Below are 25,871 nucleotides of genomic sequence, written 5' to 3' on the forward strand. Positions count from 1 at the left end.
GCATCACATCTCCAGATTTCCCTCAAATCTCTTCAAAAAGATTGAAAGATACCTTATTCAACAATTTGATTTGGAATGATTCAATTAAATCTCATTTAATTTGAATCACCTCTGCAAAGCATCACACAGCCCAATTTAACTGAGATGGGTAACAAAAGAAGGAAATCTCAAATGCCAATTACTCACTTTATATCATTTATACACTTCAAAGTCAAAAAGGCATACTGTATATTCATTCACTCATCTATTCAGCAAATCATTTATCATGATTCCCTCAGGAACATTATTTCACTCAAGATACTGCTGTTTCTTTGTCCCTTGTATATTTAGCATGATTAACCAAGCATGATAAACATCACCTTCCACATTAATTTTCCCATGTTTTTCGGCCTCAACTGAAATGTATTTTGATAACTGTTCCATAATCTCATTTCACTTACCAGCTTACATTTAAACATTTAAATTACCAGTATTTGTAATTCTCTCCATGTCTCATTACATTCATCTATTACGCTGATGCTGCCCTGATAACACTATTTTACACAGCAAATGTGTCAGCAATCTAAGAAGGGACAGCAACTAAAAGCCTAGGAAAGTGGAAGGAATAGAGCTATCTAATCATATTTAAAAGGCCTGAGAAAACAGATGGGTCTTTCAACACATTTTGATTGTATTGCAATTATGATTTGAACACCAGACACATGTCAGCAGAGAAAGGTAACCTGAAGATACAACAGAAAATTCTGCAAAGATTGAAATAAATGCATTGAAATGCTCTACTAAGGAAATAAAAAGTTTTTTACTATTGCAAGAACAAGATAGCTCTCTGGTGGGAGAAGTACAGAGGTGAGAGAAGGAATTAAGAAAATACAATACAAATTGGAGGAAAAAAGATAAACTAAAACGATAAGCAGCATTTCTCAAAGTGTGGCCCAAGGACCCCTGGGGTCCCCCAAGACCCTCTCAGCGGTCCACAAAATCAAAATTATTTGCCTATGTTACAAAATAATAAAATATTAAAATCCCATCAAACAATTGTGAGAAGTGGTACTGGCGGCGAATGCGTCAATTGTAATTTTTAATACGGTACATACCAATAAATATAATCCATACAAACAAAAACTCTTTTGCATTCCTCCATAATTTTTAAAAGTGGGAAGGGGTCCTAAGAGAAAAAAGTTTAAGAAACACTGCTCTAGAAAAACAGATTAAAATTAGCATATGCAGAAAGAATGGAGTAACCTGCTGTAAATTATACCCTAGGGCAGAGATTTCGAAAAGGAGTAGAGTATACCCACTCCAAAGCACTCCAAATGATGCACAAGACAATAAATTAGAATGGGGGAAGAAAATATTAGAATGTCTATTTATATTTATCTCATTTTTATCTCACCATGTTTAATTTCAATTTCCATTCTGGGCAGTAAGTTTTATAATGCAAATAACATGTTTGTATAGTAGTACATGTATATAATTTATAAATGAACAAAGATACGTATATTGGAGATGGATGATGAAAACATTTTTACTGATAAGGGTGGGTGATCAAAAGAAATTAGAGACCACTGCCCTAGGGAGCAAGGAAGATTAATGCAGATGTGCTCATCCTTCATGCAACAGGTATTTTTGGACCAACACTGGACATGAGCAAATTCTCCACAACTTGCCTAAGGAGATATCTTTTGAAAGGTTTCCTTGAGAAGAAAGAACGTATGGCTTATTCACTGAAAGCTGAAAGAAAAAAGATCAAATGGATCAGTATGGCATTTATGAACCTTAACAGATGTTCTTTTCCATATGAGAAATAAGCCACTGTAATCCACTAAATCTTACTGGGTAGCTCTCAATGGAAAGTCCTCACTAGAAGCAGATGGAGAATTTCTAATGGCTCAGTTCGGATAATAGTTGAAGGTAGGCACCTGTACACTGCATCCTTCCCTCAACCTTGCTCTTGAGTAGCAAACAAGTAGGTACAGTAAGCCACAATAATAATAGCTTTCCAACTGGGGTCTTATGATTCCTGTTATTCAAAACAAGCCAGAATGCAAAATTATAATATATTTATTTAGTAAGTGTATAGGCTGCCCATCTCATATACATGACTTTTGGTGGCTCACAATTAAAACAGTAAAAAACAATAAAAACAACCAGAGTTAAAAACAACAAAGTTTAATTTCCAAGATCTATGGTTGAAATCCACTAATATTTACGTCCCAATCTGAACTTAACAGGAAATCATAATGAACTACATGACTTGCTCACCTGCAAAACCAAATACTTGTCCTGTTCAGACTATGAGGCGGCCAGGCAGATTTAATATCAAAAAATACTCTTTATTAAATAACTATTTACAATAAATAAGTCCTTAGAATCAAGAGGTAGGCTGATTCCAATTGAGACCAACTGGGTAGCAACGAGGAAACCGGCAAGGTTGCCAGAGGAAGCTGTAATAAAACAGCAGAGCAGGATTCACTGACGGAGGCTGGAGGACTGGGAGAAGCTAGGGCATGTGGCACTACTGAAACTGGGAACGAATGTCCACAATCCAGAATGCCACTTAAACTAGGCTGGCACCGGGAAGCGGGGCGAGGCCGAACTGGATCCACTGGAAACGTCTTGGTTCTAATGACAGGACTGGACTGGACTCGATGATTCAGGCTGGACTGTATACTTGGAACTGGAGACTCGGCACAAGGCTGAGAACTCGAAGCAAGGCTAGACTCGGCTGGAGATACTTGGCTGGGCTGGATACTCTGGACTAGGGACTCGGAGCAAGACTGAGAACTCGACGAAAGGCTGGACTCGACTGGAGATTCTGGACTGGGCTGGAGACTAGGCACACGACTAGGCTGGGCTGGAGTTTCTGGATCAGGCGAAGGGCTTAAAACATGACCGGACTGGATCACAGGTCCTAGGCAAGGTTAAAAATCTGATTCACAACAAGGAAGGTGTGAAGTTCCTGAACAATGTTCCTGAACAGGTAACTAGGGCTGGGCTGAAGATTCAAAGCAAGCTGAGGGCTTAAAGCATGATGAGGCTGAACTGGAGACTCAGGACATGGCTGGAAACTCGAAGCAAGGCTGGAAGCATGCCTGAAACATGCACAAAGACGACGAAGAGGTCTGAAGCTGGATGCAAGGCTGAGACTGCTGAGTTTGGCAAGGAGAAGATCCTCTGTGGCAGTGGATACAGGATCCAAATCCCCTCCAACAGGAAACACTGGCGCTGATTCCCCTCCAGCTACAGGCAAGGTTTCCGGTGCAGGTAAGGACTCTTCTGCTGGAGCTGCAAACTCGAAGGATCGGTTGTCTCTGGCAGCTAGCTCTTTGCGCGTCTGCCTTTTATGCCTATCCTTTGCACACCTTCCCTTCTGTAGCCAATCAGGCTGCCTTTTCGGCATGTCTTTCGTGCACGCTGATTGGAGGATTCAAATCCTCCTCCGAAAACTGACCAATCAGCATCTGTGACTCTTCCCATGCTGCTGACCCATCTCTGGGTTTCACTTCCCCAGTTTCAGCCTGGTAAGTTTCTGTTCCCCCATCTGACTCAGAAAGAGTTTCGTTTTCTGAGTCAGAGGCTGGCTGGAATCTCACAATACTAGTAGAATATTGAAATTATTTTTTTGTAAGAGGAAAAAAGGTTCAAATGGGCATATAAAAAGAGTTTATTCTGAGGGTTATACAATATTTCAACAAAATTAGATTTATATTTGATTTTATACTTCTTAAATATAAAATATTTGTTCAGTTCAACAAAACTAATATAGTTTATCCCCTTTATTTTCAATTCTGTTGGTGCCAACGTACTAAAAGATATATCATGTTACATGCTTAGACTTAAGTTTGTACAAAATGTTTAGATGTAAGCTTGTACAAAAAACAGAATTTCTAGGCTTAATATATCCAGTAAGATAAAATTAGAAACTCAAAATGAAATAATCATTAAATATAAAGTGGATGTGGGTGTGCTCATTTATAATTAAGAAAAACTTTCTCTTATGAAAACATCACACACATCTTTATCAAAGTATATTCTAAAATGTATTAGGCTAATTTTAGACAATATGCAAGATACTATTGCTATTTCAGCTTCACAACATTTAAATTTGAATCCTTAATCAGAATAATTCAGAAACAAAACATGTAGTTGATTACTAGGAGGAAGTAGATTTTATTAATTATTGACTATGGCAGTGAGATGAAAAGTTACAAATTTAATAGCTATAATAGTATTAATAAACTACTTTTGTTAGCAGTGTTGCTAACAAAACAACCATGTAAAGCATAAGAATTTTACAGACAACATTGTTTTACTTCTTAGTTAGTGGGTTACCTACAACTCTGTATTGACCTGCAAGGTAGACTTTTGATTAGAGATCCTAAATTGCATAGGATAGCATGAGCATGCTTGGGGTAAAACTGGGCTTTGGTTTTGCTGATAACATATTGGCCAACCTGTGCCAAAACTGATCAGTTTTGTGACAGTCCAGTTAGTGGGGAAAGCTACATTTTGTGTTAGTGTGACTAAGTCTGGTAATCTAGTCTTGTTTTTCTCTCACTAAAAGTTTTAAGAGATTCAACTGACCAAACCATGATGGGCAGTAGGGTTCTATAACTCACAGCTTAAACAACCATACCAAGCTACCACCTATCTCTTAGAAGCAAAACTACTCAGAAGAAGTAGAAGAATGTCTGCAAGTATTACATAAAACTAATTAATGATAATTAACCACCAGCTTATAACCAACATAAAACATGGATAAAATATAAACCTGTACAATAAAACAATTCTTTTTAGAAATCAAGACTAATAAAGTGAAACCACAGATGTGCAGCCAATTTGTTAACAAGAGGCTTGCTTAACATACTGTATATTAGTAGATTCAGGGGTTAAAGGTGTGAATGCTATTTTGAAAAATATCCCAAAATTGTTTTCAGGAACTTTTGTTACACCAAGCATGGGGAATAGCTAAGAGAATTATATTGAAAGACTGGAAAAGTACTACTACTCTAGACATCAACAACAGATTCAAGAAAGGTGAAATTTATCAATTTTTGAAAAGGCTATTTTTTCTACTAATCAGAAATTGATAAAATGTTTCCTTTTGGCACAGATTGCATAGTATTTTATAGGGCATTTTTATGGGTAATTTGATATTTTGTTATTAATATATATGTCAGATATTTAGGTGATTTATATTAATAAAGGCAGGATAGAAAACAAACAAACAAATAAATAAAAATTTAATATGCTATTTTTAGTGTTTTTATTTTATTGCTTCTTTTATTTTTTTTCTTTCTCATTTGGTAATAAAATTTAATAATTAATTATATTATCTGATGGTGGAATATATTACCTTTTAACATTTTATAATGGTTTATTATTTTTAGTGCTTTTTTTAAAAAAAAACTGTCCACTTTTAAAAATTCTGTCTATCATCCATCCGTCCATCCATCCATCCATCCATCCATCTATCATCTATCTATCTATCTATCTTCTAGTCGTCTTGACTCTTCATGACGGCCCGGAAAAGTCCCTGCAGTTTTCTTGGCAACATTTTTCAGAAGTGGTTTGGCACTGCCTCCTTCCTGGGCTGAGAGAGAGTGACTGGCCCAAAGTCACCCAGCTGGCTTTGTGCCTAAGGTGGAACCAAAACTCATGGTCTCCTGGTTTCTTGTCTGGTGCCTTTAACTATGGCATCTAACTGACACTCTCATGCACACCACAAAAAGAGGCTTGCTTGCTGGAACTGAATGAGAATGGGGAGAACTTTCCTGGACGAATGCTTCTTCTTGGATCCTCAGACTCATTGGTTGAAGCTCTCCCTATGCCACTGGCACCGCCAATATACCACTTGCCACTTCCTCTGAAGGCCTCATGGGGCTTCGAGTTGGGGGAGTCTCGAATACAGCTAGACCTCCTACTTTATATTATAAAGGTGATCTTTTCTTTCTTTCATTGGTTGGTTGGAACTGAGAGGAAAAGCCACTCCCTTCCAGCACTGTTCTGGGTGAAACTCTTTATACAAAGCATATATCCAGTCCTAGGATTTAGCCAGCATGACCTTTTAATTGCACTTTTCCAGAATCAGGATGGAGGAAAGTTACTTTTTAAAATCCAAACCACATACTATAGCCCAATATTTGATAGATATACATAATGTTATTCACAAATGGGGGATATTTGGCAACAGGAGCATCTTGCAAACTGACACCAATTAGTGGTACCAGATGTACAGATTTTAAGGGATCTGGAAACTGCTCATAATTAAATGAAGAAGACAGCTGCACTAATTTTTTGTTCACAACACATTCAAGACTCTATTCATCAAGGGAAACTACTGCTAAAACTTCCTGATAACTACTCAAGAATCTTCTAAAAGTGAGATGGAGCAAGGTTGCTTTAGCAGTTTCTTAGAAAGTGTTGGAAACAAATGAAAGGATTATTTTGTAAAGAGAGTATTTCAAAACACATTGGAGACAATATGTCAGAACAGCTGACTTTTAGTTTCTTTTAGCATTATCAGCAGTTTTCCAATTCTTTTTGTTGCTGAAGTTGCAGAGATCAAAGAATAGTTAAATGGAGTTTGGAAAAGGTTTGGAGAACTAAAGAAGGGATGAAGATCACAGTAGTGAGGAACAGAGGGAGACATCGCAGGAGGCAGGAGTGGCCATTCTCAGGGAAGGGGGATTGGGCATATGAGGTCAGTCACCACTTTTAGACTCCCATTCTTATCCTGGGAGCCAGATTATCAGGTCTTTCAAGCCCTGGTCTCTGGCTACTGCTGGTTACCCTCATCCACTGTCAATGATAGGGTACACCTGGAGGGGTAAAAGGGGTTTTTCCCTCTGTAAATATGCCAATCTGGATTTCAGGTCAACTGTGAGTCCACAAGGAAGGAGGTAGGGTGCTGATACACAGGACACACTTTTCTGGCAGAGGCACTTTGCACAGATAACCAAATATGAGATCTTGCTGTGGAAGTCTTATGTCAGGGACAAATGGTTTCTGCCCATCCAGTCAGATCAGGCAGAGTTGGTGTGCTTCAGATTCCTTCAATCAAACAATACCATTTATCAGGATCCAGGAAGCATGCATTCTCTGTCATAGCACCTGCCTTCTGGAATGATATTCCCCCCAGAAATTCGTGTGACTCCCATCCTCATGATGTTCTGGAGCTTGTTCTCTGAGACCTTCAGGCAGCATGGTTATGGACTCCTGTTTTGTTTTGTTATATGGGATATTCGTGTCCAGACACTCTAGTTCCTTTGTGTTGTTTTTCTGTTTTAAAAATGTAAGCTGCCCAGAGTCATTTTGGAATTGGGCAGTTTCCAAATCAAATCAAATCAATTTTTTTTAAAAAAAATTCACAATAAGAATTCCATTTTGGTTCATTTTATATAATTAGTTCTCATCCCTTTATTTCAACCATTATTCAAAACACTGAAAGCAGAATTTGAGGACTCCATTATTCTTGTTTTTGTTGGTTTGTTTTTGTTGCTTTTTTAAAAAGGCAAACATAGCTGAAGAAACTGATGAATTTGTTCAGAGTGAAAGTGTTCATTCCATTTACCTGAACTTAAATGCCCTCCAAAAATGTGCCATAGCAAGGAAAATCCATTGGTATAAATAACTATAGAAAGGGAAGCAGAAAAAGGGGTTGAGTTAAGAAAGAAAGAAATGAAGTTTGTTTATGAGGAAGAGAAAAGTGCTTTAAATCCTCCTATAATTACTTAAGGCCATTTCAGTATATCTAAGCCTCAAAGCTAAAATATCCATACTAAATATTAAGCAATTTTGAAGTAATAGGAAGAAAACAGGTATAAGAAAGTATCACATTACCCATTTAAGTTATGGAATGATGATAGTTCTAATTAGATGTGAAGTACTAAGTCATTTATTTCACTGTCATTCACTGCTAGCTTTTATTTTACAGTTGACTTAACATGGCTGTTTTTTAAAATCACTGATTACCTGAATTACAACACGAATTATAAGGAAACAGGTTTGCAATTTCTAAGTAAATTAGCATCATGAAAAGAACTAGGAAGAATGAGTATTTTACAGTTCATATGCACTCAGTACAACACTGACCAAGTTCAATAACACGATTTAAAACTTGTTTTTCTACAGAGGAAGAAGGATACCAAAAAAGTGAAATACATATGCAATATTCCAAACAAGAATGTAAATTTCCCCACTGCAAAATAATAGTAGATATGAAAACTTCCAGCATCAAACTCTTTTGAACTGTAGACTAAGAGAATACTTAATTAGTTTATATTTACATCCACTATTACCTTATTCCAGATTGTCACTAATTTCATGGGACCAAACCTTGAATCTCTTTTTATTCCATGAATTATCTTGCAATGCAAGACACAGTGATTGGTTGCCAATGTTTTAAGACAGTCTAAACCATCCCTTTCAAAGAATATAATCAACTTGAGCTTAACTTTCCAGTTTGTTCTTTAGGATGGAGATAAAAGGCAGGATATTGAATGAATGAATGAATGAACAAATGAATGAATGAACGAATGAACAAAAGAATCTACACGTGCCATGACGCCAGGCTTTAGGATGGAGATAATATCCCTCATGTTATTCTATTATATATATAGGGGATAGGTAAAATAATGAAAATAGCATTTTAGGGATGCCATGTTGACCAGTCATGGAGAGGTAGTGGGTTAAAATGCTGGACCAGGACTGAGGATACCCAAGTTCAAATTCACTGCCAGTTTTGGGCCAGTCACTATTTCTTAATCCAGCCCATGTTGCAAGTTTGTTATTGCTGTGATAAAATTGGAAGATAATGCTTCTGGAAGAAAGGCAGGATATAGAATGAATGAATGAATGAATGAATGAATGAATGAATGAATGAACAAAAGAATCTACATGTGCCATGAAGTAGGGCTCAAATATGAATCCCACCACAGCCTAACAGATGTGCATTTAGGTTGTTTTAGATGCTAAAGTTGTTTTACAATGGGCATTTCTGCTCATTCTGATGAATGTTCCTCTTCCTCGAAATTTAGAGTATGAGCAACCAAATCCTTTGGTTATACAGCAGCCTTCTAATTCATGTTTTGATGAGCATGACTGAGTTTAATTAATTAATTAATTTAATTTATCCCCGCCCATCTCCTCCCATCGGAGAACTCTGCTTAACTCTGGCCTTCCTTATGAGAAAATACATAACCTGATCTTCAGATGATCCTGTTCTGGCTCACTTTCAGGCAACTCTGAACCTTTTTTGTGTTTAGTCTTGGTCTTGGTTAATTTAAAGCCCTCCATCCTTGTTAGGTGCCCTGGTTCCTTCTTTGTTCGATGTATCACTTCTATGTTTTCTCCCTTTGGCTACCCCTAAATTGGGGTTTTGGGTAGTTAATGAGGAAAAACCGGTCTGTATTAATTCCTAATGCTACAGCTGCTTACAAAGAATTTTGAGAATTGCAATAATCAACATTTAGAGGATAAGAGATTGGTAGAGGCTGATCTAGATTAATTATCTGAACAACAAAATAATACCAATTGGGCCATCTTTCTGCAGCTCAAGTATGCCAGAAAGTCCCAATGCTTTACAGCTTGTAACCAGCTTTTTCCAACCTGGTGCCTTATTGGATTATGATTTCTATATCCCCAATCAATATGCTGGCAAAAGATTATGAGAGTTGTAATTCTAATACATCTGGTAAGTAGTGGAATGGGGAAGACCAATTTAAACTATGTTTCTCAATGTAGCAAAATGAAATGCCTGCTTTCCCTCTCTAGGCACAATCTGCAGAAATTGTAAACTCCAAAGTAGGATGGTGAGGTTGAAAGCTTTTGATGGAAGCAGCACTAAGCAATTCCATGATGCGTGCCTCATTTTGTGTTGTGTGTGGGTTGGTAGTAGAGCACTGCTATGTGAAAATCTGTGGCTATGTGAAAATCTATGGCTTTCCAATCTCTTTCTCTCCATACTCTATCCTTACCTCTCCTCTTATCCTTAGTTTCAACTTCTGACCCACTGCATTACTACCTTTCTTGTCTCTTTTCTTGGTCTTTATATAACATACTTGTTTGAAAATACTAATTTAAGATGAAAATATTTTATTAATATTTATTATTGCATTTATATCCCAACTTTTCTCTTGAGCTGACAATGAGGATATCGCAGTGGTAGATATCTTTTACCTTTTAGCAAAGGTAAATGAATGAGCAGTCAAGAAATAGCACTTGGTAGAGTAGACATGAAGGCCTTGGAAAAGATATTCAGATGCCATGATACCGAAAACGATCAGAACCATGCAAGCCATGGATTTCCCTGTGATGCTCTATAAAAGCAAAAGTTGGACTCTGAAGAAGCAGAAGAGAATGAGTATTGACACTTTTGAACCTTGGTGTTGGAAAAGACTCCTAAGAATACAATGGATAGCTAAGAAAACCAGCAAATACAGTATATCATTGAAGAAATCTCCCAAAGTTCTCACTTGCGGCATAAATGCCCAGACTTAAATTATCCTACTTCAGATACATTATGTGAAGACCCAGTTCTCTAGAGAAGGCTCTAATGCTGGGAAAGGTGGAAAGAAAAAGAAGAAGAGGATGACCAGCAGCAAGGTGGATAGACTCAGTTAAAGTGGCAATGGGTGCATCTTTGGAAGACTCAAAGGACTGGGTTAGGGACAGATCATCATAGAGGAAATTTATCTATATGGTCACTAAGATATGACACCAACTTGATGGCACATAATCAATTTGTTCTTGAGAGTTTGAGCTGACATACTGTACCATTTTATTCCCCAAAGATCCTTGTAAGGTAGGCTGAACAGAAAGACTGTGACTGGCCCCAAGTAAGCTCCAAGTCAAATGTGGATTTGAATTTGAGTTGTCTCAGTGCGTAATTTTAACCACTATACTTCAGTGGTTTTACAAAGCATTCCATCAAACTACCATCATAAAATGACACTCATGCTTAAAGACAGAAATGTTGTTCCTGGTATTTGTCAGAACCACCACAACTGGAAATGCAGGAAGATCATTTTAGATCTTAGATTTACCATCTTCATTTGGAGAGGGAGAGAAGGGTTAGATAGTCATGTTGTATTACACAGTTGTGCATTTAGATTATAATATATCTCCATACCTGCTAACATGTTAGGATTTTATTTACTGCTTCCCCCACTCCCCACCTCCTGTATACATGCTGTCTCTCAGGCTATAAACGGATTGTGCTAAACAAGACATTAGTAACTGAAGTGCTATGTTGCCTTGGGAGTAGTCTTCCTTTAAACCCGAATAAAAAAAATGTTAAAACAGTAGTGTTTTAACAGTGATAAAACAGTAGTGTTTATCACTGTGAAAGCACTCTACCTTTAAGCATGAGGATGTGAATGTACTTTCACAGTGCTTTTAGTTGGTTATGTTTAGATATAGTTGAACAATGCAATTTTTAAAATAAATTACAGGTAGTCCTCACTTAAAGATGGTAATTGGGACTGGAATTTCTGTTGCTAAGGAATGCAGTCGTAAAGTGGGACATCACATGACTGCATCACTTAGCTATGGCAATCGCAGCAGTCTCAGTTGCCATCGTTAAGCAAGGATCATGGACCTCCTCACAACTTCCTGCTGGCTTCCAACAAGCAAATTCAATAGGGAAGCCAGCAGGAAGTTGCAATCCTGGACAGCTCACAAGCAGGTGGGCAGGTAAGTGGCTGCTGCAGCGTGGTGCGAACATGGTCTGATGGGGGTTGGCTGCTGCCAAGTGTGGGAGGGGTACACAGGTGGTTGGCATGGTGCGAGTGCAGCTAGGTGTGCATAAGTGCACTACGGAGTGCAGGCAGAATGGTGCTGTGGGCGGGCATGCACTATGTAGCTGGGCTCCTTGGGAGAAAAAGCGGCGGGAGCAGGAACAACTTACAGGAGCAACTTGCAACCTTCCCTGCCAACTTCCCCGCTGACTTTGCTTATGGGAAGCTGGCAGGGCAGGTCACAAATGGCGGTCATGTAACTGCAGGATGCTGCAACTGTCATAAGTGTGAGCTGTTTGCCAATCATGATCACGATCACATGACCACAAGGGTGCTGGGATGGCCAGAACTTCAAGGAATGGTCGTAAGTACATTTGTTCATCGCCGTCGTAACTTTGAACGGTCGCTGAACAAGTAGTTGTTAACCGAGGACTACCTGTACTGTCTGAGTTTTTTTTAAAAAAAGGGTTCTGCCTACAACACCTTAGCAGTTTAACTTTTTTCAAAATAAAATACTTTCCTGGATATTCCTTGACTGAATGGAAAACAATCCCAACCACCCAAATTCCAGGTTCAGGCATCACATAGTCAGCAGATGGATAAGTAGATAAAAAGATACAGAAGCAGAGACCTAGCCACCTCCAATCCCCCCCTCCCTAATGCTTACTCTATCATATATGAGTACAGATCAATCCAGTTAGGGAGCACTTTTTCTTGTGCATGTGTTGAAGGCACCCACTAAGCACATCTGTTTCCTCCCCAGAGATGTCTGCTTCTTCACTCCCAGTGAAAATGGGGATTACCTGAGAGTGGAATTCTACAACAGGACAATGCCCTCAAACATTAAGCCTAATAGGTCCTGGCATATCCAGGTGCTAGCAAAAGTCTTTTTTGCCACTGTCTTTCTCTTACTATTTTCTGGATAATCACAGAAGGAGGAGCGGGTGAAAGAGATGGAGCCTTAAGTTTCTGTAGAGAATAAGGAAGATGGCCTTGATGGAGATATGCAGAAACTGTAGCCTAGGCAAAAGGGGCTAAAGCATTTTTTAAGTCCAGAACATCCAGATAACATTCCAAAGCAGCTCAGACACCTCCCTAATTAACTAAAGTATAAGAAGGTGGAGGAGGTACAGCATAATCAGACTTGCAAGACTTTGTCATTATAGCCAATCTCAATAATAGTAGATTTATCCTCCCTGTGGAATTGATTTCCTAGACTGATCTGCCTGATAGCTTGAGATCTAATGTCCATCCCTAGCCACATCAATTATCATAGCAAAAACATGGAGTCAACACACAGTGCTGTATAGAACCCCATGACTCCTACAAGTGATAGCTCCAAAAGCACCATTAAATTAGATGCACACCAGAATCAATTTGCATAAAAACAAATATTGGTTCGTGTCCTTGGGTTTCTACTTAAATCAAGCACTGCAAGTAGTCTTTTTTTTAATTGGTGGAAAAATTGACAGGTTCAAAAAGTGCCTTGATGCAAGCACAGTTGCAGTTTGATTTTTTACAAACAAGTTTCATATATGATTTCACACCAAGACTTCTCCTTTCCACAGAACTCAGCTTTGGAGGTGCTAAAATGTGCACTAGGAAAAGAAGCAGTAGAGAGGTCCTGTCCCATAAGCATAAAATTTGTGATAGCACAATCAACAAGAGTTGAGAAAAAGTTTGAGTTTAGATAGACTTACTCTAGCTCTCCATCCAGAGTCCAAGTGAGATTTGAAAACTATACCATAATTCTAAATGTGATTTGTTTGAAAAAAAAATTCACTGATTTTATACAACATTTCTAAATTAAATGCCAGGAAGTTCACCTGGATTTGTTTTGAAGTAAATGCACCTAGGATTTCAGCCTTAACCCTTACAGATTAAGAGATCGGGGGGGGGGATTATTAATTTACTGCTACTGATGAAACAATAGCAATTTGCAAAACAGGCACTGAACTACAAAAGGAGAATGTAAACCCAAATAGATCCTAGTTAAAATCATTCTAGGCATGCCTGAACACTTGGAATTTCTTGGTAAACAATCAACGTGGATATTGGTACCATACTGTACCATTACCATCACACATACCAGCAATGCAGAAGCAAGAATCAGGAACTACATAACATCAAGCTACATAAAATAGAGACCTACAATATGATCTTCTAACTCTTTAGATCAGAATGCCAACTGGCAAATGCCAATTTGCCTACGCTCCCAAATCACACACAGAGACAAACTAAATTTCCTAGAATTACAGAGTACTTGGAAAGAACTAGATCTTTAATCAAACTCTGCCTTTCCATTTAACCAGTAGATATTGCTGTACTGTTTGGCTTAACTGGCCTTGTAGGTAGGACACTAACTGAAATTATTCTGTAGAATTTATTTCTGCCCTCTGCCAGGCCAAGGCACCTATGCATGCTGCTCATCATGGCAAGAATTGACAGAGTGGTAATGATTTTTTACTTTCAGAGCTGAGAGAGAGCAATCATCTCCTTTGTACCTGAATACTCAATGTAATGTGACCCTGGTAACATCCAACACTGACTTGGCATTCAGTCCACAACTTCTATCTTGGGACTGACTTTAAACTATAAATCTCTTGGTCTGAACAACTGACCTAATTTTTGGACTTTCTTCCTCTTCCTGATTTGAAACAACCTGCTCAGTCCTGGAAAACTGAAACAACTGCACACCTTTTATGCCATGTTGATGGTCCTTATAAAACTCTTGCCCAGCTCTAGATCTTGGAGTTTTCCCCCAGAGAGCAAAATAATAGCTCTTCAATTATTGCTTCTTATTCTCTCTGAAGGAATCTATCCCACGTTAGTCTTTACTCAAATAACACCCCTTTCTGTAAAGTTAACCCCTTTCAACATTCTTGTTGATCAGGAGGGCTACATAATTACTCCTCTTAAAAAGTTCTGATATTCTTATTTTCTTCAAACTGCAACAATCTGGATTAGAAACTGTATACCCAGCTTTAAACCTTTATATTAAAAATATTCTTACACAAATCAGCTTTGTTAACACTCTTACTAGCCTGAGACCTAGACATTTTTTTTTATAATTATGGACATTTCAAAACATAAGCAGAGAGAAAGTTAAGTGGGTTTTGAGCTGAGCTTATAAAACTGTTCTGAAAGCAAAACAATTATTAAAACATACTCTAGTTTGCAATTTTTTGAGGAAAAATGTTTCTGGGATAGAACAAAGGATGTAAAATAATGGTTCAGATTATAAATATGGTTCCTACAGGATATATTGAATATACAGGAACTGAGAGTAAATTATGCTGTATCATACAAATGAGACAACATCATAATCAGTCATAGAATTCTATCATTTTTCAAAATGACTTCCCAATTCTTGTCAAAATATATCCTACTCAAAGTGTACTTTTAAAAAAAAGCATCTTAAAATAATATGTGACATTATGTCCACATTTGTGTTTCGCACATCCTTTTTGTTGACATCCTAATATGTCTTTTTGTCAACTATTCCTGTCTGTCTGAAAAATATAGGGTTTTCTTTCCAACTCAGACACATAACAGACATAAGTTTTTGCATACTTAATTCCTTCATTTACAGAATATCGCTGTTTTTATATGATATATTAGAACTATTATTTCAAGGTATGTTGAAATACTGATTTTTTATGATATTCGTTTACACTGCTGTATTTGACAAATACAGGTTTACAACTAAATACTTATTTACCACTAGCCAAAATTATGATACCTTACCATCTGTTTATATCAGAACCAAGTTGTTTCTCCAGATTTTGGTTGTCATGGTATCCATTTCATATCAAGTCCCCCTCCTCAGCTTTCTATATTGTGATTGCTATCTAGCTCAACCTGTTGCTGTTTTACTTGGTGCTTTAAAAATCAAGAACACGTCTTCAGACAAAGCCAAACATATAATTTATAGAAAAACTAGAAAACTAGTAAGAAAAAAGGGAGGACAGATCTTGAACAATTTGAAATAATGCTGTAAGTAAAATTAGTAAACTTTGCAAAGCTACTAGTCAACTGACATTACTGCCCTTCTGCTTAAATTTCACATGTTTCTTCACTACCTAAGATTTTATGTAGTTCTCATCTTCAGAATTGAGCTACTGTTACTAATTATTGCAAGGATTATGAGCCTAATTATCTCAAAATGCTCTAATAAAATATCTATTATTCTCCAACACTGCATATAGAATTGAAGAACCAAAATACTAATCATCCCTACCTCCAAATGCTTTAGAAAGCCAACAGTAAATTACAGACAGAATAATAGATCATTTACAAAGATACAGAAAAATGAACAGCAGTCCAGAAGGTAATTACCAAGTTGTTTAGTTAAAGCAATTTTAGCATAGTACTCAACTGTCTATCTATATAGACCAAGAAGAACTATTCAGCAAATGAGGTAAGCAGATATATCAATGCTTGTCAAGATAAGCAGGTATTAGTAACAGGTGGATTTCACTGCTCTATACTGTGCTCAGATTTATTAAGGACATCTGTTCCCTAAAGACAAGTTTCTTCCTGTCTTATAAGCTCTGAAGAACACTCATCATTTGTATGTTACCAGCACGTGCAACATTCATTATCACCTATACAGTATTACAGTCAACAGAGAGGGGAAGTTTACACTAGAGAGAAATGTGTTGTAGTGGCATAATGGCTGGCATTTAGCCAATACGTTGGAAGACAATAAAGACAAACGCATTACAATATAAAATAGGTCAAAGGAGGCGGTATTATATTCAGCTATTTACTGTCTAGCCTTTATACTGAAAGAACCCATGCAACAGAGGGTTCGAGAAAGGATCCTGCTTCTATTTGCTGTAAACTACTTAGATTTGGGGGGTCCGTCCACAGAAACCTGGCGAACATCAGGCCCAGTTTCCTAGGATTCCCTCAACCTCAATGTCGTAGGAGGGAAAAAAAAATCATCGCCGAGTGTGACCCATTCACCTGAGAGAGCGCGCGTCACCTATAGTTATTAAGTTTATTGCACACAAACACACATTACGCGCTTTGATCTTGCGAAGATCCCCAGCCCAACTCCCTTCCACGCCCCGTCAGAATAAGGTGTCAATCCTCTGAGAAGAGCGTTCGACCGAGCTGACCACTCGACGCTTGTTCACGAGAGACACAGGCAGGTCAGTTGACAGAAACGCGTCCGAGCCAGAAGTTGACAAAGGGCGCCAAAGCGAACAAGAAGAAGGGAGGAACGGCGCCAACCGCTCGAGCAGGGGCTTACCGGGGGCTGTTGCGAAGGCAGTCCGGAACGTTTGGTGGATCCCTGCCTGGAACTTAACCTCTTCCACGACTCCGCAAACCTCCCCCGACTGGCGCTCCGACTCCTTCGCCTGTCAAGTTCTTCCTTGTCAGAGCAGCCTTTCTCCGCCTCGCTGGGACTCCGCCACTTCCTCCCCATCTCCGTGGCGGACGGAGACAGCAAGAAATAAGTTGAGGCTTTTCCTCAGGAAGAAGCAACCCACGTCTCGCTGAAGACGAGCGGGCGTCAGGCGTGACACCAGCGCTCTCCTGCTCGCCCTTTCTCGGCGTTCCAGGCAGCCGGCTGGCGCGCGCGCGCTCCTGGTCTTGCCGGCACGCCCGCTCCCCCGCGGGGGCTGCGGCTGCGGAGCTGGCGCTTCCCTTCGCTCTAGTTCGGAGCCACGGCGGACTCGAGGAATAGCTCCTGCGTCGCCCTTTTCTCCGACGCCCGTGGCGCTGACTGGTTGTTTAACATCATGTTGCCAAGATACCTGGGAAAGGAGGAAGCCGCTTTTCGGTTTTTGCACCTCCAGTTATTTTTCATTCAGGTGTGCCGAAGGGAAGATCGCGCGGCAGATGCAACAAAGCAGCACACCTTGCCGCCCCCCAGGGAGGAAACTGCTCTCGACAGCTCCAGAAGCGGCGCATGTCACTTACAAGAGAGTAGATCACGAACCGCCAGAGGCTAGACGCGCCCTTTCGACACTTTCCTGAAGGCGAGAGGGGACAAGTGATCAGCATTCCCTGTCAATCAAACTTACTTCTCTGAGAACTGGTGCTGAACCTCAAAGTCTAGAGGGCCGGGTATAATTCTTTACAATTAGTGCCCAGTCTTTTGGACTTTTCGCTCAGCATTCTCATTCATGCTTAACTCAAGTTCGGTGCACACAACACATTTACCTCAGGGACCAGAATCACGCAAAACACTAAGCCACAAAACTTAACCTGTTGGGCAAACTCTGCCTAAGTGACAGAGTCTTTATGGGGTTGAGTGGCCTTCTAAATTTCACAAATATAACTACGAACTTATCCTGTGGGCATTTATGTGCTGAAGAAATGAGACATCAGTTCCAATACAAGAGAATATATGTAGTCAGGGTTGAACTGTGGAGTCCTTGGTGCTCTCTGAGCTTGGTTGTTTGCTTATAGACGTTTCATTACCCGACTAGGTAACATCATCAGTGCTAGTGAGTGTGGGGTTTTGCTCCCTGCTGATGTATACACTTGTCCTACCAGTGTTGGTGGGGGTGTGGTTTTCTCCTTGGTAGTTTATTTATTTGATTAGGGAATTGTTTTCTGCTTGTTTGCCTGGTGTCAATCCCTGCTTATCTGGGTGTTGGCTGCTGGAGGGGATGTGTTCTGGTCTGTTTCCTTCTTAGCTTTTTTTATTGTCCTTTTGAATGGTGTGTAAATGTGGTTTATCGCTATGTGTCTATGTGGCTGTTTTGTCTGAATGCTGAGTTTCCAGGAATTCTCTAGCATTCTTGGATTTGGCTTGATCTAAGATGTTAACTATTTCCCAATTGAAATTGTGGTTGAGTCTGTCCATGTGTTGTGAGATAAGGAATTTTCATCATATCTTCTGGCTGCCAGTTGATGTTCATGGATATGCTCTGCTACTCTTCTGTTTTCCTGTTCCACACAGGGGCTGCTACAGTCATTACACTCTATGTTGTAGATGACTCCTATTTTCTCTTCTTGGGCTCCTGGGTCTTTTGGTTTGCTTAAGAAGTTTTGGTTTGTGTGCTGGAGTGATGCCATGAGGTTGTAATAGTCTGCTGGTTGTTTCTGAGATGTTTTTGATGTATGGTAGTGTTAACCTTTTCATAATTTGTGCTGGTTGTGCTGTAGTGGGAGACATCAGTAAGCTAAACAGGTTGTGCACAACGGTGGAAAGATTTGATATTACCCACAGTGGAAGAGTGGATGGTGAAGCTGATAGAGCTTGCAGAGATGGCTAAACTGACAGCCTTGATTAGAGAAACTACACTAATTAAGTTTAATGCTGATTGGAACTCCCCTTTTCTTTCTTTTCTGCACTTCTGCCTGCCTGCCTTCTTCTCTTCTCTTTATCTCAAATAGTAGTTTCTGTTAGTTTTTATCTTTCTTGTTTAAAAATCTAATAAAGTTATTACAAAAAAAAGTAAAACAGGTGGCCTTACCACTGGGGTAGAGAAAATAGAGGGGTGGGGGGCACAGGCTCTTAAACTGTCAATACATTCAGCAAAATGAGAAAAACTAACTTTTTAATGCGACAATAGCAAAACACAAGCATAAATAGCTTAGATTACTTTAAAAAGTGATTAAAAAAATTAATGGAAAATTAGACTCTGGCTAAATTTGCATGGCATACTGAACCGCAGACTATTCAATCTCATTTTAGCTTAACGTATGGTGCAAACCCAAGCTTTGTGGTTAGTTCATGGTTCAGTATATCATGCAAACCCATAAAATGAGAATGAGAAAATCATGGGTATGTTAATAATATAAACAAGTATTCTGGGCGTTCGATTAATTCAGTAAACTGTGGCTCAGTTAATGAGAATTTAATATGTTGTGTGAACTCTTTAGAGTATGCCTCTAAATAACAGTTGCTTGGAGACAACAATGGTGGATGGGCCTTCTTCCATGCCTTCTTGGAAGATTGCTGGAGGCATCTGGATGGTCTTCTATTGAAAATAGGATGCTGTATTATGGAAAATTCTGTGTTAAAGTTAAAAAGCCCCCTAAAGGCCATGTTCATATGATAGAATAAACTGAATCTGGCACTACTCCAGCATTAAATGAATAAAGAAACTCAGGACTGAGTTTCAGGTTAAATCAGAAACAGCCATCTTGTTGAGTATCCAGACACCCAATTTCCCTATACCTATCTATTTATCTATCTACCTTTGTGTGAACAGAATCAGAACCACTGGGAGGGGTGGAGGGAGTGAAAAGAACAGACAAAAACCATCACAGAGGCCCATTTTGCAGGGCCTCCTTTTTTTGTGCTGGAGGCCAGAAGAGAGGACTAGCCTTTGGTTAACCATCTCTTCATATCAGACAATATTGGGATGCCATGGCTAAGATGAGATACCCAGCAACAAATTTTGAGTACCATGTGAAAGAGGCAAGTCATTTAATGAATGATTAATCTGGCCACTAGGAATAATGTGTCATGTTAATTCTCCAGAATAAGAAATATCAGGAGATACCAACACATCTTTTTTAAAAAGCTGTATTATTTCAACAAAGATAAGAAGGCTAGCAAGTCACAGCAATGCCAGTAAGACAGGGATTCTTACTGTGGTGATCTGAACCACTTATATTCAAACAAGACTGACCTTTCTCTTTTCCTTCATATCATAGTTCAGAAGTCTGCTCAGGAACTGAGAAATGCATTGGTTTTGGAATGTGTGTGTGTGTGTTTGAGCTGCATGGCAGTAATTGAGAATAGAATATTTGGTCCTGGTTGCTTTCATCAGAGTATTAAGGAGATAAGGAGAAATAGCTTGATATACCACTTGAATGAGGATTGTGAAAGTATGAGTGCTTAGAAAGTTTGTTTTCATTATTTAACTCCCTCTACCCTTTTAAAAATTTCTTATATTGTACCCTTTAAAGGCTTTACTAGTTAAAAGGCATCAGCTATGCATACCTAAACTCACTGACCATGCTTCTGCTTAGAAGTGGGTTGATGTAATACAGTTGGGAGCCCAAGGTCCTACTGAACTGAATAGGCAGATGTACATATAAAAATTGGGAGGAAAGGTTCATCTATCAATCATTATACACATAATTTATTGATTATGTGCAATCAAGTCAATTTTGTTGCCTGGCGACCACATCGATTTTTCCCCAAAATAATCTATCTTTAACCTGGTCTTTGAGGTCCTCCAAAGGTACATTCTTCACCACTGTAACTGAGTCCATCCACATGAATAGAAAATATATACATAAGTTCTGCAAAAAAGAATCAGCAGAAGTTAACTCTTCATTAGGTGCTAAGATATTAATTCATATTTTTTTCCAGCTCTGCCCAGGCAAGGGGTGTCTAGAAAGCCTGTGCATGCAAAGCCAGATCCCTGTAAGACATGCTCCATGCTTTTTGCTTGGACAAACAGGAAAAATATGAGTTGTTGACTCAAGTGTAGTGCATGAGACAATTCGAAAACATGCAAATGTGAGTAGATTAATTGGTACCGCTTCGGCGGGAAGGTAACGGCGTTCCGTGAGTCATGCTGGCCACATGACCCGGAAGTGTCCTATGGACAACGCCGGCTCCAAGGCTTTGAAACGGAGATGAGCACCGCCCCCTAGAGTCGGACACGACTGGACTTTACGTCAAGGGAAACCTTTACCTTTACCTTCTCATGAATCAGACTGGGCCAGCTAGATAACATTGTGCTTTGGGTAGGACCTGGGCAAATTAATGGAAATGATGACATGATCCCAAGGTGTGGGAATAATATAGGATAACTTAAAGAAGGGCATATTATCCTAAGAGATTTCTAGTTATACAATGTCACCATTCTAATCTAGTGGTAGTGGTCTCCATCCAAAGAATTAACAATAATTATTTGGATGGAAATTTACTTATATATATCACTATTTCAGTTTCCAGTATCCCCAAACAATTTACCAGGTACTAAATATCATAGTATTTTGCACTTCGTAGAAAAAAATAAAAAATAGTTCTGTAAATGGTTTGGATTAAAGCAGAATGTACATTTTTTGTACTAGCGTATGCAGTGTACTGCTTTGTAATTGTTCTCCCGTGTTCTTTTGTCATCTGTATTTACATACTGCAAAATAAATTATATTTGTTATGCAGTTAAAGTTTCATTCATGGTTGCACTTGCAGTCTAAGCAGGAGATCTCTGGGGGGCACTGTTCCTATTTTACTCTTAAACCATTCTACACTCTGAAAAATGGCCCTAAAACAATCCCTCCATGTGGTTTTCATGGGGTTAAGGAAGATTAGTTTGTTTCCTATGTCATTCTCACCCCTTGAAAAAATGGAAAAGTTTACCCACTGGCAATCTGTCAAAATTCCTATGGATAAATAATGATTTTTGTATTTTACTAAGTTACATAACATAACATATATCTCATAGCAACAACAAAGGAAACTTGCCAAGCATTTTGCTACTACATTTTTATTCAAATTATTGCTTAAATCTGAGAAATTTATTTCTTATATATACAAGTGAAAAATAATTTGTGTGTTTTTAATGTGCATTAAAATGATCTTATGATCATGTACATTTTAGATAATGACAAATACTGTGGTGGAGATATCAATATCAATATTAATGTTTAGACTCCCAGAGATTTACAATTATTTCTAAAGATAATATGATTTTAGTTTTATATATTCAATTAATTTTTTAATCAATGAAATAATGAAATAATAAATTTTAAATTTTATGACAATTGTAAAAAAATGTGCATAAAAATAAAAAAATCAGGATGGGTGAAATCATCTTAATCATCTTTTTTAAACAGTTTATATCCTGAATACAAAAGACAAGAAATAAGATATAATTGTACCTTATCTGTATTTACTTGCATTATACTTATTCTAAACATCCACTAGATCTACTTATATATGCAAGGCTGATATGAAAGCCTATAAAGCATGATTAAAACTATGCCTTAGCACAATGTGTGAATCCAGACCAAACTAAAATGGGCTTGTTAAATTAATTGTCTCAGGTTGCTCATCCAACTAGCATATATTTTATTGTGTCAAGAGACCCTTCAGTACTCATTGGAAAAAAGGTATAATAATAAAATATTCTCTGATATAAGACACAAATAAAAATAGCTTTCATATATAAAGTCTGAGGATGTGAATGCAAAGTAATTTTCAAGGATACAATATAAATAAAGAAAACAACTGACTGCTTATCAGACATATCTATGCAAGACATTCTCATAAAAGGTGACAGACATCCTATTAGCTCAACTAATATTTTAGTGATTTCTAGCAATGTTATCATGGCGCTCCATTTCTGATTTTGTAGGCCATTATGATTTTGTATGCTGTAATGATTTGTGTCTGTTCCTTTAGAATTACAGGTAGATGCACATTGTTGTTGTTTATTCGTTTAGTCGCTTCCGACTCTTCGTGACTTCATGGACCAGCCCACGCCAGAGCTTCCTGTCGGTCGTCAACACCCCAGCTCCCCCAGGGACGAGTCCGTCACCTCTAGAATATCATCCATCCATCTTGCCCTTGGTCGGCCCCTCTTTCTTTTGCCTTCCACTCTCCCTAGCATCAGCATCTTCTCCAGGGTGTCCTGTCTTCTCATGATGTGGCCAAAGTATTTCAGTTTTGCCTTTAATATCATTCCCTCAAGTGAGCAGTCTGGCTTTATTTCCTGGAGGATGGACTGGTTGGATCTTCTTGCAGTCCAAGGCACTCTCAGAATTTTCCTCCAACACCACAGTTCAAAAGCATCGATCTTCCTTCTCTCAGCCTTCCTTATGGTCCAGCTCTCGCAGCCATATGTTACTACAGGGAACACCATTGCTTTAACTATGCGGACCTTTGTTGTCAGTGTGATGTCTCTGCTCTTGACTATTTTATCGAGATTTGTCATTGCTCTTCTTCCAAGGATTAAGCGTCTTCTGATTTCCTGACTGCAGTCAGCATCTGCAGTAATCTTTGCACCTAGGAATACAAAGTCTTTCACTGCTTCTACATTTTCTCCCTCTATTTGCCAGTTATCAATCAAGCTGGTTGCCATAATCTTGGTTTTTTTGAGGTTTAGCTGCAAACCAGCTTTTGCACTTTCTTCTTTCACCTTCATCATAAGGCTCCTCAGTTCCTCTTCACTTTCAGCCATCAAAGTGGTATCATCTGCATAACTGAGATTGTTAATGTTTCTTCCAGAGATTTTAACTCCAGCCTTGGATTCCTCAAGGCCAGCTTGTCGCATGATGTGTTCTGCATACAAGTTGAACAGGTAGGGTGAGAGTGTACAGCCCTGCCGTACTCCTTTCCCAATCTTAAACCAGTCTGTTGTTCCGTGGTCTGTTCTTACTGTTGCTACTTGGTCGTTATACAGATTCTTCAGGAGGCATACAAGATGACTTGGTATCCCCATACCACTAAGAACTTGCCACAATTTGTTATGGTCCACACAGTCAAAGGCTTTAGAATAGTCAATAAAACAGAAATAGATGTTTTTCTGAAACTCCCTGGCTTTTTCCATTATCCAGCGGATATTGGCAATTTGGTCTCTAGTTCCTCTGCCTTTTCTAAACCCAGCTTGTACGTCTGGCAATTCTCGCTCCATGAACTGCTGAAGTCTACCTTGAAGGATCTTGAGCATTACCTTACTGGCATGTGAAATGAGTGCCACTGTTCGATAGTTTGAACATTCTTTAGTGTTTCCCTTTTTTGGTATGGGGATATAAGTTGATTTTTTCCAGTCTGATGGCCATTCTTGTGTTTTCCAAATTTGCTGGCATATAGCATGCATTACCTTGACAGCATCATCTTGCAAGATTTTGAACAGTTCAGCTGGGATGCCGTCGTCTCCTGTTGCCTTGTTATTAGCAATGCTTCTTAAGGCCCACTCAACCTCACTCTTCAGGATGTCTGGCTCTAGCTCACCGACCACACTGTCAAAGCTATCCCCGGTATTGTTATCCTTCCTATACAGGTTTTCTGTATATTCCTGCCACCTTTTCTTGATCTCTTCTTCTTCTGTTAGGTCCTTGCCATCTTTGTTTTTGATCATACCCATTTTTGCCTGGAATTTGCCTCCAATGTTTCTAATTTTCTGGAAGAGGTCTCTTGTCCTTCCTATTCTATTGTCTTCTTCCACTTCCGCGCATTGCTTGTTTAAAAATAATTCCTTATCTCTTCTGGCTAACCTCTGGAATTTTGCATTTAATTGGGCATATCTCCCCCTATCACTGTTGCCTTTTGCTTTCCTTCTTTCTTGGGCTACTTCTAGTGTCTCAGCAGACAGCCATTTTGCCTTCTTGGTTTTCTCTTTCTTTGGGATGTATTTTGTTGCCGCCTCCTGAACAATGCCGCCAACTTCTGTCCAGAGTTCTTCCGGGACCCTATCTACTAAGTCCAGTCCCTTAAATCTATTCTTCACCTCCACTGCATATTCCTTAGGAATATTAGTGAGCTCATATCTAGCTGATCTGTGGGTCTTCCCTAATCTCTTGAGTCTGATCCTAAATTGCGCAAGAAGAAGTTCGTGATCTGAACTACAGTCAGCTCCAGGCCTTGTTTTTACCGACTGTACAGATGTCCGCCACCTTTGGCTGCAAAGGATGTAATCAATCTGATTTCGGTGTTGTCCATCTGGTGAAGTCCATGTATAAAGCCGTCTCTTAGGTTGTTGGAAGAGAGTGTTTGTTATGCAGAGTGAATTGTCTTGGCAAAATTCTATCAGCCTGTGTCCTGCTTCGTTTTGTTCTCCCAGGCCATACTTACCTGTAATTCGAGGTGTCATTTGACTGCCCACCTTAGCATTCCAGTCTCCTGTGATGAAAATAACATCTCTTTTAGGCGTGTTGTCCAGTAGGTGCTGCAGATCCTCATAGAACTGCTCTACTTCAGCTTCTTCAGCATTTGTGGTTGGGGCGTATATTTGGATCACTGTGATGTTAGATGGCTTGCCCTGAATTCGAATTGAGATCATTCTATCATTTTTTGGGTTGTATCCAAGCACTGCTTTAGCCACTTTACTATTAATTATGAAGGCTACTCCATTTCTTCTGTGGTCCCCTTGTCCGCAGTAGTAGATCTGGTGGTCATTTGATGTGAAGTGGCCCATTCCAGTCCATTTCAGTTCACTGACGCCCAGAATGTCTATCTTTAATCTTGACATCTCACCAATA

General features: G+C 39.0%; 1 protein-coding gene and 1 long non-coding RNA gene across 5 annotated transcripts in view; one reads left to right on the forward strand and one right to left on the reverse strand.

Moving 5' to 3' along the window:
* Positions 1 to 17,175, reverse strand: part of LOC134491400 (transient receptor potential cation channel subfamily M member 3) — a 380,465-nt gene extending 363,290 nt beyond the window's left edge. For all 4 annotated transcript variants that reach the window (XM_063295138.1, XM_063295137.1, XM_063295136.1 and 1 more), the window contains exon 1: positions 16,999 to 17,175. In XM_063295138.1, the coding sequence (XP_063151208.1) occupies positions 16,999 to 17,175 (177 nt within the window). The remainder of the gene's footprint in view (positions 1 to 16,998) is intronic.
* The window catches only part of LOC134491405 (uncharacterized), a 771,213-nt gene that overhangs the window by 225,549 nt on the left and 519,793 nt on the right, over positions 1 to 25,871 (forward strand). The gene's annotated exons all lie outside the window — the stretch shown is intronic.

This window comes from Candoia aspera, chromosome 2 (assembly GCF_035149785.1).
Source record: "Candoia aspera isolate rCanAsp1 chromosome 2, rCanAsp1.hap2, whole genome shotgun sequence".
NCBI lineage: Eukaryota > Metazoa > Chordata > Lepidosauria > Squamata > Boidae > Candoia > Candoia aspera.